Source organism: Pseudorca crassidens, chromosome Y (genome assembly GCF_039906515.1).
Source record: "Pseudorca crassidens isolate mPseCra1 chromosome Y, mPseCra1.hap1, whole genome shotgun sequence".
Taxonomy (NCBI): Eukaryota; Metazoa; Chordata; class Mammalia; order Artiodactyla; family Delphinidae; genus Pseudorca; species Pseudorca crassidens.
This window is the reverse complement of record NC_090318.1, coordinates 9,614,090-9,630,763: the sequence shown is the minus strand read 5'-3', so window position 1 is coordinate 9,630,763 and position 16,674 is coordinate 9,614,090. Positions and strand designations below refer to the sequence as shown.

The 16,674-nt window shown below is 39.4% G+C and overlaps 1 protein-coding gene and 1 pseudogene across 5 annotated transcripts in view; one reads left to right on the top strand and one right to left on the bottom strand.

Moving 5' to 3' along the window:
- Positions 1–16,674, top strand: part of LOC137217862 (lysine-specific demethylase 6A-like) — a 163,793-nt gene that overhangs the window by 28,189 nt on the left and 118,930 nt on the right. For 4 of the 5 annotated variants that reach the window (XM_067724852.1, XM_067724853.1, XM_067724851.1 and 1 more), the window contains exon 4: positions 16,202–16,251. In XM_067724852.1, the coding sequence (XP_067580953.1) occupies positions 16,202–16,251 (50 nt within the window). Of the gene's footprint in view, positions 1–16,201; positions 16,252–16,674 lie in introns of those variants that run through there. The other variant, XM_067724855.1, reaches the window with a different exon arrangement.
- Positions 4,507–4,678, bottom strand: LOC137217843 (shieldin complex subunit 1-like; annotated as a pseudogene).

Genomic DNA, 16,674 nt, shown 5'->3' with positions numbered 1-16,674 from the left:
TCTTTTCTCCATTGTATACTCTTGCCTCCTTTTTCAAATGTAAGGAGAACATAATTGCGTGGTTTTATCTCTGGGCTTTCAACACTGTTCTATTGATCTGTATTTCTCTTTTTGTGCCAGTACCGTACTGTCTTCATTACTGTATCTTTGTAGTATAATCTGAAGTCAGGGAACCTGATTCCTCCAGCACCGTTTGTCTTTCTCAAGATTTTTTTGGCTATTTGGGGTCTTTTGTGTTTCCATACAAATTGTGAGATTTTTTGTTCTAGTTCTGTGAAAAATGCCACTGGTAGTTTGATAGGGATTGCATTGAATCTGTAGGTTGCTTTGGGTAGTATAGTCATTTTCACAATGTTGATTCTTCCTATCCAGGAACATGGTATATCGCTTCATTTGTTTGTATGATCCTTAATTTCTTTCATCAGGGTCTTATAGTTTTATGCATACAGAAAACTGTATGCAGTTTGTTTCTTTTTTTTTTTTTTGCGATACACAGGCCTCTCACTGTTGTGGCCTCTCCCGTTGTGGAGCACAGGCTCTGAACGCGCAGGCCCAGCGGCCATGGCTCACGGACCCAGCCGCTCCATGGCATGTGGGATCTTCCTGGAGCGGGCACAAACTCGTGTCCCCTACAGCGGCAGGCGGACTCTCAACCACTGCACCACCAGGGAAGCCCTGCAGTTTGTTTCTTTAGGTAGGTTTATTCCTAGGTATTTTATTCTTTTTGTTGCAGTGGTAAATGGGAGTGTTTCCTTAATTCTCTTTCAAATTTTTCATCGTTAGTGTATAAGAATGCAAGAGAATTCTCTGCATCAATTTTGTATCCTGCTAGTTTACCAAATTCATGGATTAGCTCTAGTAGTTTTCTGGTAGCATCTTTAGGATCATCTTTGTATATAGTATTATGTCATCTGTGAACAGTGACAATTTTACCTCTACTTTTCCGATTTGGATTCCTTTTTGTACTTTTTCTTCTCTGATTGCTGTGGCTAAAACTTCCAAAAGTTTGTTGAATAATAATGGTGAGAGTGGGCAACCTTTTCTTGTTCCTGATCTTAGAGGAAATGGTTTCAGTTTTTCACTACTGAGAACTACGTTGCCTGTGGGTTTGTCACATATGGCCTTTATTATGTTGAGGTAGGTTCTCTATGGCTACTTTCTGGTGAACTTTTATCATAAATGGGTTTTGAATTTTGTCAAAAGCTTTTTCTGCATCTATTGAGATGATCATATGATTTTCATCTTTCAGTTTGTTAATATGGTGTATCACATTGATTTATTTGCATATATTGAAGAATCCTTGCATTCCTGGGATAAACCTCACTTGATCATGGTGTATAATCCTTTTAATGTGTTTTTGGATTCTGTTTGCTCGTATTTTATTGAGGATTTTTGCATTTATGTTCGTCAGTGATATTGGCCTATATTTTCTGTTTTTGTGACATCTTTGTCGGGTTTTGGTATCAGGGTGTTGGTGGCTTTGTACAATGAGTTTTCGAGTGTTCCTGCCTCTGCTATATTTTGGAAGAGTTTGAGGAGGAGACTTGTTAGCTGTTTTGCAAATGTTTGATAGAATTCGTCTGTTAAGCCATCTGGTCCTGGGCTTTTGTTTGTTGGAAGACTTTTAATCACAGTTTCAATTTCAGTGCTTGTGATTGGTGTGTTTACATTTTCTATTTCTTTTGGTTCAGTTTTGGAAGGTTGTGGTTTTCTAAGAATTTTTCCATTTCTTCCATGTTGTCCATTTTATTGGCATATGGTTGCTTATATTAATCTCTCACGATCATCTGTAATTCTGCTGTGTCAAATTTTACTTCTCCCTTTCCATTTCTAATTATGTTGATCTGAGTAGTCTTCTTTTTTTTCTTTTTTAAAAGTATTAATTAAATTTCAGCTGCGTTGGGTTTTTGTTGCTGTCCCCGGACTTTCTCTAGGTGCGGCAAGCGGGAGCTACTCTTCTTTGCCATGCTCGGGCTTCACATTGCGGTGGCTTCTCTGGTTGCGGATCATGGGCTCTAGGTGCATGGGCTTCAGTAGTTGTGGCACGTGGGCTCAGTAGTTGTGGTGCACGTGCTTAGTTGCTCCTTGACATGTGGGATCTTCTTGGACCATGGCTCGAACCAATGTCTCCTGCATTGGCAGGCACGTTCTTAACCACTGTGCCATCTGGGAAGTCCCTCCTTTTTTTAGTGACGAGTCTGGCTAATCGTTTATCAATTTTGTTTATCTTCTCAAAGAACCAGATTATAGTTTTATTGATCTTTGCTATTGATCCTTTCATTTCTTTTTCATTTTTTTTGATGTTATCTTTATGATTTCTTTCCTTCTGCTAACTTGGTTTTTTTTGTTCTTCTTTCTGTAATTGCTTTAGGTGTAAGTTTAGGTTGTTTATTTGAGATGTTTCTTGTTTCTTCAGGTATGATTGTATTGCTGTAAACTTCCTGCTTAGAACTGCTTTTGTTGCATCCCATAAGTTTTGGGTTGTCGTGTTTTCATTGTCATTTGTTTCTAGGTATTTTTTGATTTCCTCTTTGATTTCTTCAGTGATCTGTTGCTTATTTAGTAGCATATTGTTTGGCCTGCATGTGTGTGTATTTTTTACAGTTTTTTTCCTGTAATTGAAATGTAGTTTCACAGCATTGTTTTTGGAAAAGATATTTGTTACAATTTGAGTTTTCTTAAATTTACCAAGGCTTGATTTGTGACCCAAAATGTGATCTATCCTGGAGAATGTTCCATGAGTGCTTGAGAAGAAAGTATATTCTGTTGGTTTTGGATGGAATGTCCCATAAATATCAGTTAAGTCCTTCTGGTGTAATGAGTCATTTAAAGCTTGTGGTTCCTTATTTATTTTCATCTTGGATGTTCTGTGAAAGTGGGGTGTTAAAGTTCTCTAACATTATTATGTTACTGTCAATTTTCCCTTTTATGGCTCTTAGTTAGCATTTGCCTTATGTATTGAGGTGTGCCTATCTTGTGTGCCTAAGTATTTACCATTGTTATATCATCTTGGATTGATTCTTTGATCATTATGTAGTGTCCTTCTTTGTTGTAATAGTCTTGATTTTAAAGTCTATTTTGTGTGATGTGAGAATTGGTACTCCAGCTTTCTTTTGATTTCCACTTGCATGGTATACCTTTTTCCATCCCCTCACTTTCAGTCTGTATGTGTCCCTAGGTCTGAAGTGGGTCTCTTGTAGACAGCATATATACAGGTCTTGTTCTTGTATCCATTTAGCCAGTCTTGTAGTTTTGGTTGGAGAATTTAATCCATTTACACTGAAGGTAATTATCGATATGTATGTTCCTATTCCATTTTCTTAATTGTTTTGGGTTTGGTTTATGTATGTCTTTGTGTGTTTCTTGCCTTGAGAAGTTCCTTTAGCATTTGGTTTAAAGCTGGTTTGGTGGTGGTGAATTCTCTTAACTTTTGTTTGTCTGTACAGGTTTTAATTTCTCCGTGAAGTCTGAATGAGATCCTTGCTGCGTATAGTAATATCCTGTATGGGACTCTGTGCGCTTCCTGGACTTGATTGACTATTTCCTTTCCCATGTTTGGGAAGTTTTCAACTATAATCCTTCAGATATTTTCTCAGAACCTTTTGTTTTCTCTTCTTTTTCTGGGACTCCTGTAATTTGAATGTTGGTGTGTTTAATGTTGTTCCAGAGGTCTCTTAGGCTGTCCCCCGTTCTTTTTATTCTTTTTTCTGCTCTGCAGTAGTTATTTCCACTGTTTTATCTTCCAGGTCACTTACTCCTTCTGCCTCAGTTATTCTATTGACTCCTTCTAGCGAATTTTTAATCTCATTTACTGTGTTTTTTATCATTGTTCGTTTGCTCTTTAGTTCTTCTAGGTTCTTGTTAAACATTTCTTGTATTTTCTCCATTTTATTTACAAGATTTTAGATCATCTTTACTATCATTACTCTGAATTCTCTTTGAGATAGGCTGTGTATTTCGTCTTCATTTGTTAGGTCTGGTGAGTTTTTACCTGCTCCTTCATCTGCCGCATATTTCTCTTCTCATTTTGTTTAACTTACTGTGTTTGGGGTCTCCTTTTCACAGGCTGCAGGTTCGTAGTTCCCGTTGTTTTTGGTGTCTGCCCCCAGTGGGTGAGGTTGTTTTCAGTGGCTTGTGTAGGCTTCCTGATGAAGGGGACTGGTGCCTGTGTTCTGGTCAGTGGGGCTGGATCTTTTCTTTCTGGGGTGCAGGGCCACGTCCAGTGATGTGTTTTGGGGTGTCTGTGAACTTCGTATCATTTTAGGCAGCTTCTCTGCTAGTGGGTGGGGTTGTGTTTTTGTATTGCTAGTTGTTTGGCATGGGGCATCCAACACTAGGAGTTTGCTGGCTGTTGGGTGGAGCTGGGTCTTAGCATTGAGACAGAGATCTTTGGGACAGCTCTTGCCGATTGACATTATGTGGGGCCAGGAGGTCTCTTGTGGTCCACTGTCCTGAATGTCCAGGACAAAAGCCTGACACCATGCTGGAGCACCAAGACCCTGTCAGTCACAGGGCTGGATCCACATCAAAGGGGAAAGGAATAGAAAGTGCTTTCTCAGAAGTAAAAGCCTCAGTGTTGGCCTTCTGGCTGGGTCTCTGTTACAACATAATCTGATGGCATGTCCAGAGCATTCGTCTCCTCTGACGGGCTTCCTGGAGTGGCTTCCTGAGTTGCCATAGTCTGCCCTGCAACAGCAGCCACCTCCTCATTCTATTTTTTTGTTCTGTTCCATGGCAGTGAATTCCACCATTCTGTCTTCCAGTTCACTTGTCCCTTCTTCTGCTGCAGTTATTCTGCTATTGATTGTTTCTAGTGTATTTTTCATTTCGGTAGTTGTATTGTTCATCTCTGTTTGTTTGTTCTTTAATTGTTCTAGGTGTTTGTTCTTTAATCCTTCTAGGTCTTTGCTAACATTTCTTGCATCTTCTCGATCTTTTCCTCCATTCTTTTTCTGATGTCTTGGATTGTCCTTTCTATTATTATTCTGAATTCTTTTTCTGGAAGGTTGCCTGTGTCCACTTCATTTAGTTGTTTTTCTGGGGTTTTGTTTCTTCACCTGGTACATAGTTCTCTGCCCTTTCATTTTGTCTGTCTTCCTGTGAATGTAGTTTTTGTTCCACAGGCTACAGGATTGTAGTTCTTCTTGCTTCTGCTCTCTGCCCTCTGGTGGATGAGGCTAAGAGGCTTGTGTAAGTTTCCTGATGGGGGGGACTGGTGGTGGGTAGAGCTGACTGTTGCTCTGGTGGGCAAAGCTCAGTAAAACCTTAATCCGCTTGTCTGCTGATGGGTGGGGCTGGGTTCCCTCCCTGTTGGTTGTTTGGCCTGAGGCAACCCAACACTGGAGCCTACCTGGGTTCTTTGGTGGGGCTAATGACAGACTCTGGGAGGGCTCACGCCAAGGAGTACTTTCCAGAACTTCTGCTGCCAGTGTCCTTGTCCCCATGGTGAGCCACAGCTTCCCCCCCGCCCCCCGCCTCTGCAGGAGACCCTCCAACACTAGCAGGTAGGTCTGGTTCAGTCTCCTATGGGGTCACTGCTCCTTCCCCTGGGTCCCGATGCACACTCTACTTTGTGTGTGCCCTCCAGGAGTGGAGTCTCTGTTTCCCCCAGTCCTGTGGAAGTCCTGCAGTCAGATCCTGCTACCTTCAAAGTCTGATTCTCTGGGAATTCCTCCTCCCGTTGCTGGACCCCCAGGTTTGGAAGCCTGACGTGGGGATCAGAGCCTTCACTCCAGTGGGTGGACTTCTGTGGTATAAGTGTTCTCCAGTCTGTGAGTCACCCACCCAGCGGTTATGTGATTTGATTTTATTGTGATTGCGCCCCTCCCAGCATCTCATTGTGACTTCTTTGTCTTTGGATGCGGTTGATCTTTTTTGGTGAGTTCCAATGTCTTCCTGTTGATGATTGTTCAGCAGTTAGTTGTGATTCCGGTGCTCTTGCAAGAGGGCGTGAGTGCGTGTCCTTCTCCTCCACCATCTGGCCCAAGGACTTAATGAAGCTCAGCTTCTTTATGTTTCATCATAGAAAGAATTCAGTGAGAGACGAAGTGATAGGAAGCAATGGTTTTATTTAGAGAGGTACACATTCCACAGACAGAATGCAGTCCTTCTCAAAAGGTAAGAGTGGCCTTGGGAGAAACACACTCCGCAGACAGTGTGGGCCATCTCAGATGGCGAGAGGCCCTGAAATATCAGTTTTAGGTTTTAATAATTGAGCCAAGACTGTAGTGTCAGGTGATGTTTGCTGTGTTTACTTAAGAGCTTTCTTCTAGGAATATTTTTTTTCTCTCAAGGTCACAAGTTTGAAAATATGTTTTATCAATTTGGTTTTTTCTATAATTTTGGTATGTCAAAAGCGCTTGATCCTGGCCATTTAATAGCTCAGACAAGTGCTTGCAAGCACTGGCTCCATCTCCATTGTACATGAAGAGAGCTGGAGTTCCAGTGAGCAGCTGTCCTTCAGTGAGCTGGTTGTCCTTTGTGGCACCGTTTCTGTTTGGGAGCCCAAGTCAGATGTGATGTGAACAACTTTCTGAGGACAGTGTGATGGATCAGCTCCTTCTGAGTCTAGCTCCCCAAGGAGTACCCTTGGCTGTGGTTCAAGTGTTCTATATGTGTTGGTTTCTCTCTCCAACAGTCTAAAACTGCTGTGGGTGCTCAGAGCACTAGGTGATCAGCCTTATTGTACATGTGCCCTTGTGTCTGTGTCTCCCCCCACCCCCTTCCCGAATTTACTTAGTAGTTGTAGTTGGATCTCCTGTAGGTCTAGTACATGGCAGAGGATTGATCCTCAGACACTTCTGCTAGATTCTCAGTTAGCTGAGAACTCCTTGTGGTCAGAAGGAGCAAAAGTCTCTGTTATTTTGAGCAGAGCAGGGTCAGTCTGTCATTTCACCAGCAAACAGTTAGTTCAGACCACATATGTATAATCTTTCCAATTTAAGACAGATTTAAAAAAAGAGGCTGGCCAACGCAGCTCACTTTACAGTTTCCCCTGTGTCCCCTGCCCAGGAAATGTACTGGTATCCCCTTAGGACTCCAAGTCCCAGGAAAACCAATTCGAATAAAATTCAGGACATCATTTAAAGCAATGATGTTTGGATATCAGGAGAACTCACTAAAGCACCTAAGGAATACTGAGAATGGGGGTGGGGCATAGGGCCTGTGCTGGTAGCAAGCGCTGGTTCAGGGTAGACTCCAGGTGTCCCATCTCTGTTATTTTGCCAGCTACACCAAGGAAATATTGATGAAACTTGAATTAATAACCAAATAAAGAAGAGAAACAAATAATTTTATTTGAGGCAAATCGAGGATTATAACCCAGGAGACAGACACTCTGAGAAGTGTTCTATTAGAAGTCGAAGGCAGAGTCATAATACATTTTCAAGACAAAGGAGACAAAGGATCATATATCACATGACATACTGACATTTTACATAAAATTCACCAAGGATGTGTAGTCTAGCAGCAAGTTACCATGGACCCCTACAGAGTTGGAAAGAGCACTATTATTTAAGTTACATTTGCTAGCATTAGAAGACTGGAAAAAAATTAACCTTGTGGTTCAGCAGGCACTCCAGTCTTTAAGAAGGTCTGGTTAATGTGTAATGCAGATTGCACCCTGCACATTAGGGATAGAGGGAGGAGGTTCAGATGGACACACAGAGAGAATTTTATGTTTAAATTCTCTTGTCCTGCCTTAAAATATAAATTTTATTTGATCAGTGACATACCTTTGTCTGATTTTTTTTGTTATTTTTCTTTTTCTCTTTTTTTTGTGGTACGTGGGCCTCACACTGTTGTGGCCTCTCTCGTTGCGGAGCACAGGCTCCGGACGCACAGGCTCAGCGGCCATGGCTTACGGGCCCAGCTGCTCCAAACTCCCTTTGTAGAAGTTTCACTTCTGAGCCCCTAAAACAATGCTTATCAAATTTCAGAGTGTATCAGAAACCTACAGTGTGTTAAACACCAATTGATGGGATCCAGTCCCAGATTTTCTCACTCACTGATATCTGAGATAGGGCCTGAGGATGTGGATTTCCTAGTGGAATTGGTAACTGAGTCATCTGGGATTAAACTTGGAGAACCCTTGTCCTAGAAGTTAAATTTTTAGCTTAGCATTTTTTTTCTTTTATAAATTTATTTATTTTTGGCTGCACTGGGTCTCCGTTCCGCGTGTGGGCTTTCTCTAGTTGTGGCGAGCAGGGGCTACTCTTCGTTGCGGTGCGTGGGCTTCTCATTGCGGTGGCTTCTCTTGTTGCAGAGCACGGGCTCTACGCACACGGGCTTCAGTAGTTGGGGCACGCAGGCTCAGTAGTTGTGGCTCACGGGCTCTAGAGCGCAGGCTCAGTAGTTGTGGCACACGGACTTAGTTGCTCCGCGGCATGTGGGATCTTCCTGGACCAGGGCTTGAACCCGTGTCCCCTGCATTGGCAGGCAGATTCTTAACCACTGTGCCACCTGGGAATCTCTTTAGCTTAGCATTTAAAGTGTATCTTTAACTCTTAATTTCTCAGCTTGATACTTTCTTTCCTTTAGGCCCTTAAAAATTCTCTAAAATTTGAACTTTTTCAAAATCAGAAAATTGATTATGTTACTTCAGCTTAGGTTATTTTTAGTAATGAATACTTATTGTCCATGCTTTGCTTTAATAATACTGTACTAGTTTCGTTACGGAGTGTGAACTTGTTCTACTTGCCACACAACAGGCCATTAAATTGGGAGATGAGCTGGTAGGGCAAGGGGTAATGACTTTATTTGGAAAGCCAGCAGACCGAGAAGATGGTAGACTAATATCCTAGAGCAGGGGTCCCCAATCCCCGATCACTAGAGGGAGTGATGCTTCATCTGCCGCTCGCCATCCCTCACATTACTGCCTGACCACCCCCACCCACCCCCGCCCTGTCCATGAAAAAATTGTCTTCCACGAAACTGGTCCCTGGTGCCAAAAAAGTTAGGCACCACTGTCCTAGAGAACCATCTTACCCCAGTCAGAATTCAGGCTTCTTTTATACTAAAAGAGGAAAGTAGTGGCTGTTTGTTGCATACTTTTCGGTATCGGAATCCTTTGTTCTTATAGTTGTCCACTCAGGTCAGGTCATGATGTTCCTGTAAACCTCCAGCAAAAAATATGTTATTCTCTGTTCTGCAACTTTTTATTTCTATGTGAATGGAAAAGTGGTATACTCTTAAAGGTCAGAGCCTTGAGAATAGGCTATCCTCTATATTTCAGGCTATGGGCCTGAATTTAACTCAAAGCAAAAGCAATAGAATACAGATTAAAATAAAAAACATCTAATATGGAGTCAGAATTGTTCTTTCGTATTACAGTTTTATGCACTAGTATAGTATATACCTTTCTTTGTCATTTAAGTCTGTAGTTAGTATGTTTCATGGTTCTCTGCTATTGATAATTGTACTAAAAACAAAAAATTTTTAAGTTTAGCTAAGCAATATATTAGGGAAATTTAGTACTGACATTAATATGTTGTCATAAAAAGGTATAAAATATGCTGGTGATGTTACTGACCATAGTTCTTGGACTTTATCTGTAGAAATTGATAAGAGGCTAGAAGAGAAATAAAGGCAAAGTTTTATTGGGACTCAGTACTGCAGCGGCGGGGGGGGGAGCAGAAACAAGTTAACAGGTTCCGTGGCTTACTCCCTAAGGGGGATAAGCTGGTCCCTTAAATGGGGTGAGGGTAGGGGCGGATCTAGGGGTCAGGCCAGAGAGGTGGCTTGGGTGGTCTGCTCATTCCCTTTATTGGTGCTGTGTGCAGGAAATTGTGCACAGTACCGTTTTTTCTCCTGGCACCTTGTGGTAGGTGGTTTTTGGTCTTTTTGTAACTTGTTCATAATTTGCCCCAACTGTACATGTGCACAGTTATTTTTAGTCCCTTATTGTTGCACAGGTAGAGGAGCAAGCACTGCAGTAAAGGGTCCCAGTTCTCAACCTGTCTCAGTGATATATACTTTGTTTATAATTTGTTTTGGTGCCTGCAGTGGTTTTAAGTTCATACTCAGCTTTATATGCTTCACTGACTAGAACTGTTGAACACTGATTGATTATGTATGCCCATGGGCACAGAGAGATGTTCTTTCAGAAGGATAATTTTTAATAATTGTTTTGAATCATGTGTCAACTTACTCATTAAATATTAGATACAAAAATTTGGTCTGTATTTGATACTTTGGCTTGATTTGATTTTTATTTGCATTTTTCATTTATAGTTTTATAAAAAAGTTAGTTGGGTCTTTTAGAATTACTTTTTTTTTTTTTTTTTTTTTTTTGCGGTACGCAGGCCTCTCACTGTTGTGGCCTCTCCCATTGCGGAGCACAGGCTCCGGACGCGCAGGCTCAGCAGCCATGGCTCACGGGCCCAGACACTCTGCGGCATATGGGATCTTCCCGGACCGGGGCATGAACCCGTGTCCCCTGCATCAGCAGGCGGACTCTCAACCACTGCGCCACCAGGGAAGCTCTAAAATTACTTCTTTTTAAACCATCCTTTAGGGACTTACCTGGCAGTCGGGTGGTTGAGACTTTGCCTTTCAATGCAGCGGGGTGTGGGTTCAATTCCTGGTCTGGGAGCTAAGCTCCCATATGTCTTGGGGCCAAAAAAGCGAAAGCCTGAAACAGAAGCAATATTGTAACCAATTCAATAAAGACTTAAAATAATTAATGAACTATCCTTTATTAAAAGTACCATGAGTGATCTGTGTATTTAGCATTTTTCTCTTTCACCTAAGAAGTTTGGAGGCAAATAGTACAGTTCTGATACGTTGACGCCACAGAATTATCAGAGACCTGGGCTTTGTTTTCTGTTAGGATGATTTTAGACAATGTTTTGAGTTTGAACTTTGTTAATTTAGCATGACACACTTGAGATTTCTTCATGTTATTGGGTGTATTGATATTTACTTGGTATTGCTGAACAATAGTCTGTAGTCTGGATGTTCGACAGTTTGTGTACCCCAACACCGATTGAAGGAAGTTTGGCAGTTGTGGAAAAAGTGCCTAAAATTTTTACATACCGGTTTTTGTATGAATTTAAGTTTTAATTTCACTTAGGAGTGAATTTCTGGGTCAGTGCATTGCTGGTAAGTTTGTTATAACTTTACAGCAAATTGCTTATGATTTCCCAAAGTAGCTGTTCCAAGTTTGCATTTACAATAGCAGTTTATGAGAATCATGGTTGCTCTTTATCTTTGTCAGAACTTGTTATTGTTAGTATGATTCATTTCCATAATGATGGTGAACATCTTTTCCTGTGCTTATTTGCTGTCTTAGTCTGTGATGTTTTTCTTTTATTATTACACTTTTTGTTTTATATGTTTTATTATTGAGTTTTGAGAGTTATTTATATAGTATTGTGGGTACAACTCGTTTGTCAGGTACTTGATTTTTGCTTTCTTAGAGCTAACAACCTCCTCTTAATTACTTAATATGAAAAAGTTTACATTGGTTTCAACAATAGTGTTAGTTTTTAACTTTTCTAACCTCTTTTCCTTGTAAATTCAGTCATTTAGGGACAGCCACTGAGTTCTGTGTTCTATAACATAGAACCTCTGCCTCAGTTTTCCAGGACTGGAGTGTGGGATAAATGGCCTTGTTCTTTTGGAATGATCCTCTGATATAGTAGCAGGTGTTAGACAGGTACCTTGCCTCTCCTGACATGGAGTCTCCCTCCATGTATGATATAGGTAAGGGCAATTAGAGAACATAGGTTTCTCTGCTGTTTGTGCATTAGAGCTTCCATCCCATGAATGTGAGCTTGTAGAGCAAAGTAGCCCTAGCTGTCATTTGCACTTGCTTGGAATATAGCTTCTGCAGCATGTTGATGAGCTGGAGAAAGAAAGATTGACAGCCTGTTTCCTTAAAGGGAGATATCTAAACTTTAAAATGGGAACTTGGGCAAGAGGCAACTCCATGTGCAGATTTTCATAGTGATATAAAGTTTTCATCTCCTTTGGGTAAAAAGTATGATTGCTGGATCATATGATAGCAGTATGTGTAAGCTTTGTAAGAAACTGCCAGACTGTTTTCCATTGGCTGTACCATTTTTGCTTTCCCTAGGAATGAATGAGAGTTTCTGTTCCACAGCCTCGCCATTATTTGGTATGGTCAGTGTTTTTGATTTTGGCCTTTCTAAATAAGTATATAGCTTTAATTTGCATTTCCCTGATGACATGATGGAAAGCATCTTATGATTTTTTACCCTCTGTATCTCTTCTTTGGTGAGGTGTTTGTTAAGTTCTCTGGTGCATTTTTTATCAGGCTGTTTTCCCATGGTTGAGTTTCAAGAGTTCTTTGTGTGTTTTTTAAATACGATAAATGTGTTGTTTTTCTGACCAAAGTGCATTGATTTTTAAATCTTCTTAAAGTACTATGAAAAAAATATTCAAGAAAATAAAATACAAATGGGAAATGTAACCATTAGATTTGGTCTCCTTTGTACTAACCCTATGCTTAGTCTGGAAAACAAAGAAAATAACTTTGAAGTAAAATTAAAATGCTAACTAAAAAATTTGACCATAAATCTAAGTACATGCATTTCAAGGTTCCACTGCTAGGAATTTTGTTAAGATCAGTTTAATCATTAATAACATTATATAATAGAGCATAAGGAATACATGTCCAGGGTGTGATGCTTGCCCCTTACCCTCAGATTTATGTCAGAATAAAGGTGATAATTCTGCCAGGTCCCCGCAGTGCCCCCATCCCAATCCCTGGAAGCAAAGACTGTGCCCTGTCACACAACTTTGTACAAGTTGCAGTAAAACGAAGCCTAAGTTTTCTTACTTTTCTATCGGAAATGGTCAGTTATTTGATAAATACTCAAACACTTATGGGAATTCATTTCATGAGTTAGTTTACCAAACACATTGTGCTGGAACTGACCTCATGAAAAGTTCTTTTGGAATTTGGCCTACAATTTAATATGCTGGGAATTTAAAACCTTCAAGAGAAAAAGACGCGGGGAATCTCTAATCCAAGCATGTTGTAATTACTAAGGGATAGACATACTAAAAGTTTTGGTCACAGAAGGCATAAACTATAAACTAATAAAAGGGATATTCTTTTTGAGTAAAAACAAAAACTAGCTAATGCCCTTTTTTGTTTTGTGAGCACCGTAACTAAGATGAAGTTAGACTCAAATTTACTGTCTACTCCTGTGACCCTCCCCCTCCAAAAAAAATATTAAAAATTTAATTTGTCTTATTACGTACTTTCTGGCCATTAATTGAGATGTAATTATACATCTCGATTACATTAATTGAGATGTAAAAAACGGGTTGTGATAGCAGCTATCAAAGCAGTATTTTCAAGCATTATTTAAAGGATGCTTTCAGGTTTAGAGTTAGCCTTCTTTGTCAAAAATCTTCACAGCTTCATCAAAAACTTCATCAACAGATTTAGAAGCATCTATTTTCTTGACTTTCCCCATTTCTTTATATGTCAATAATTGGCTTTGTTAACTGAAGATAGGTTTGAATTATCTTTTCCGAGCTGTTTCTGTTGTCATCATTCCTATCCACTACTTTTCCCCTCTCAAGACATCATTCAATACAGTTCTTATTATTACAGTCAAAAAAACAAAACAAAAGATACATTAGCCTTACTATCCATGTATCCATGGTCTTTTTTTTTTTTTTTTTAAAATAAACATTTTCTGCAGTTTGAAAATATGCCTCAGTGTATTTTTTTGCTTTGGTCATTTTCCCTGCTTGGTGTTCTCTGAGCTTCCTGAATCTATAGTCTATTGTCTCACATTAATTTGGGGGAAATTCTTATTCATTATTGTTCCAAATAATTCCTGTGCTCTCTTCCTTTATTTATCTTTTGATAGTATAGTATTTCTTTATCTTTTGTTAGGATAGTAACACATTTGTTAAACCTTTGCTAGTTGTCCCACAGCCTTGGATATTATGTTCTTTTTTCCCCCATCTTCCCTTTTTAGGGGTTTTTGAGGATTTTTTTGATAAATCCTCTATCTCAGATACCGTTTCCTTAGCAGTATCTATCTAATCTACTGCGACTCTCATAATTTTTGTTATAGTGTTTTTGATCTTTAGCATTTCTACTTGAAATTGTTGGCCTTCTATATCTCTGTTTACATTGTTTTTCCATTCTTGTATGCTCTCTACTTTATATATTACATATCCTTAGCATATTAGTTGTACTTGTTTTAAATTTCCTGATGTGATAATTCCAACATCAGTGCCACATCTGTTTCTGATGCTTGCTGTGCCCCTTGCTTCTTTCTATCTCTCTCTCTTTTTTTTTTATTTTGGTGTGCCTTGTAATTTTTTCTTGGTATCTCGACATGATGTACCATGTCGAGTTAAAAAGAACTGCTGTAAATAGGCCTTTAGTAATGGGGTAGCAAGGTGTTAGGGGAGGGAAAAGTGTTCTGTAGTCTTATGATTAGGTCTCAGTCTTTTTAGTTAGCCTATGCCTTTGCAAAGTGAATTGCATCAGAATTTCTCAGTTTTCTTCCTTCTAGGTTGGATAGGATGACTGGAGTGGGCTGGAATTATTTTTCTTACTTTCCGGATTGTTACGACCAGAATGCTCTGGGGTATTTAAAAATTGTTCTTTTTCCCATTCTTTGGCCAGAAGCTTGTGGAGCTTTTTCTCAGGTTAACATGTGGCAATATTACTGGGCCCCTAGAAGAAAGTCTTGGAGTATTGTGGGGCTCCTCGTTTGCCTGGGAGCCCTGGATGTTTAAATCTCAGGCATGTCTGCCATGAACTTTTGTACCCTGACACTTGTTTCTAGGGTTGATTCTCTCCGTGAGTGTCTGCTTTGGTAATCTGTGACTTCTTGTGTTAGCCTTCAAATTTTTTTGTAAAAACAAATATTTTAGTCAGTCCGTTCTCAGATGTGTTGTACGCAGTGATTAGCATATATAGTAGTGTCTTTTAACCACACATTTGGTTATCTTGAAATTATTATTATTATAATTTTATGATAATACTTGAAAAAGCAAGTTTTTCTCATTAAGTCTTGTTTTCTCTTAACTCTAGTTATTTTCATGAAAGGATATTAGATGTTTTTGGCTTTATTGAGAAAATGTCTGAAATTCATAAAAATGATTGTTGAAGATATGAAAATCCTCAGTGTTACAATACTTGTGTACAATCTGCTCTTCCTTTCGTGTAGTGTAATATTCTTATTTTACTTTGACTTTAAGGCAGTGTTCATTCCTAAGTGTATTTCATTCTAAACGTTGTCCCTTGGGAACTTTAACAAATAGTTCAAAGACATTCTTATTCCTTTGGAATCACGATGGAGTTTCCTGTTGTTCTTAGTTTTAAAGAATGTCCCCACTAATTCTGATGTGCTTATCTTAGCGGTTTCCAACCTTTTTGACACCAGGGACCGGTTTCGTGGATTTTTCCACAGATGGGGGGTGGGATAGTGGGGTAGCAGTGGTCGCAGATGGTTCATGTGGTAATGTGAGCGACGTGTAGTGGCACGTGAAGCTTTGCTTGCTTTTCTGCTGCTCACCTCCTGCTGTATGGCCCTGTTCCTAACACGCCAAGGACTGTACTAGTTCACAGCCCGGCGGCTGGGGAGCCCTGGCTTATGTGACTTCCTATTTACCTTTTTGCCTTATGTGCCTTTTCTTATGTGCCTTTTTTTTAGGCTGACAGGAACTTCTTTATGTGATTCCAGACTTTTTTGCCTTTAGATGGTTAGGGAGTGTGGGAATAACCATCTTGGAATTATATTGAAGCTAGTAGCCCAAGATGATATTGATTATGTGAAAGAAAGCACCAGAAACAAGGGTTTATTACAGCTCAGGTTTTATCTTTCTGGAAAGTGTTGGATTTTGAGAAAATTCATTATAGTGTGTAAAAACAGACTTAGAAAATTTTCATGACATTTGGTTGATCAGGGAGATCAAGTGAATTAAAGTAAGTGCCAAGGTTTTACATTTTTCTAAGTGCAAGGATGAGATTTGATGATGGTTTATATACCTGGTCTCCTGTAGGTTATTTATTTTTCCATTATAATTATTATTTCCATAGGTGATTAACTTGGTAGGGCATAAACTTTAAATTGTTTGCTGTTTATATAACTGTTTGTGGAAAGGCAGGTATGATGGGCAGCTTGTATTAAAATATTAAAATCTGTGTTGTGGCTTTTTAAATAGGACATAATTGGACTAATAACTATTTTCCCTTTTTCAGCATTATCTGCTTATCAGAGATACTACAGTTTACAGTCTGACTACTGGAAGGTTAGTGCACCTTTGAATACCAATTTTGTTATTTTGGGGCAAATTATATGAAATACTAATTCTAAGTAAGGAACATGGAAAGGGGGAGAAAGGTATTTTGTGCCAGCTGTTTTGTGTGAAGTATATTGTTCGTAATTAGTATTTTTCTGACTAATTAAAAAGACATTCTAAGTGTGATACTTTAATAACAAAATCAAGTAAAAAAAAATCTGTTCCTTTTTTAAAAGTGTGTAGCTGGGAATAGATGAAGGATGCATAATGGTGATTTTAAAGATGGGTGAATCAGGCTAAAAGGCTATGGTTGTATCTCTGAGGAGAATTAAAGTCATCCATGTTAGAAAATCTACCTAAGTAAGAATGGAGTGTAAGGATAAATTATCCACTGTTTTATCTTAATTTAAGCAGTAAAGTTTAACTAGCTAG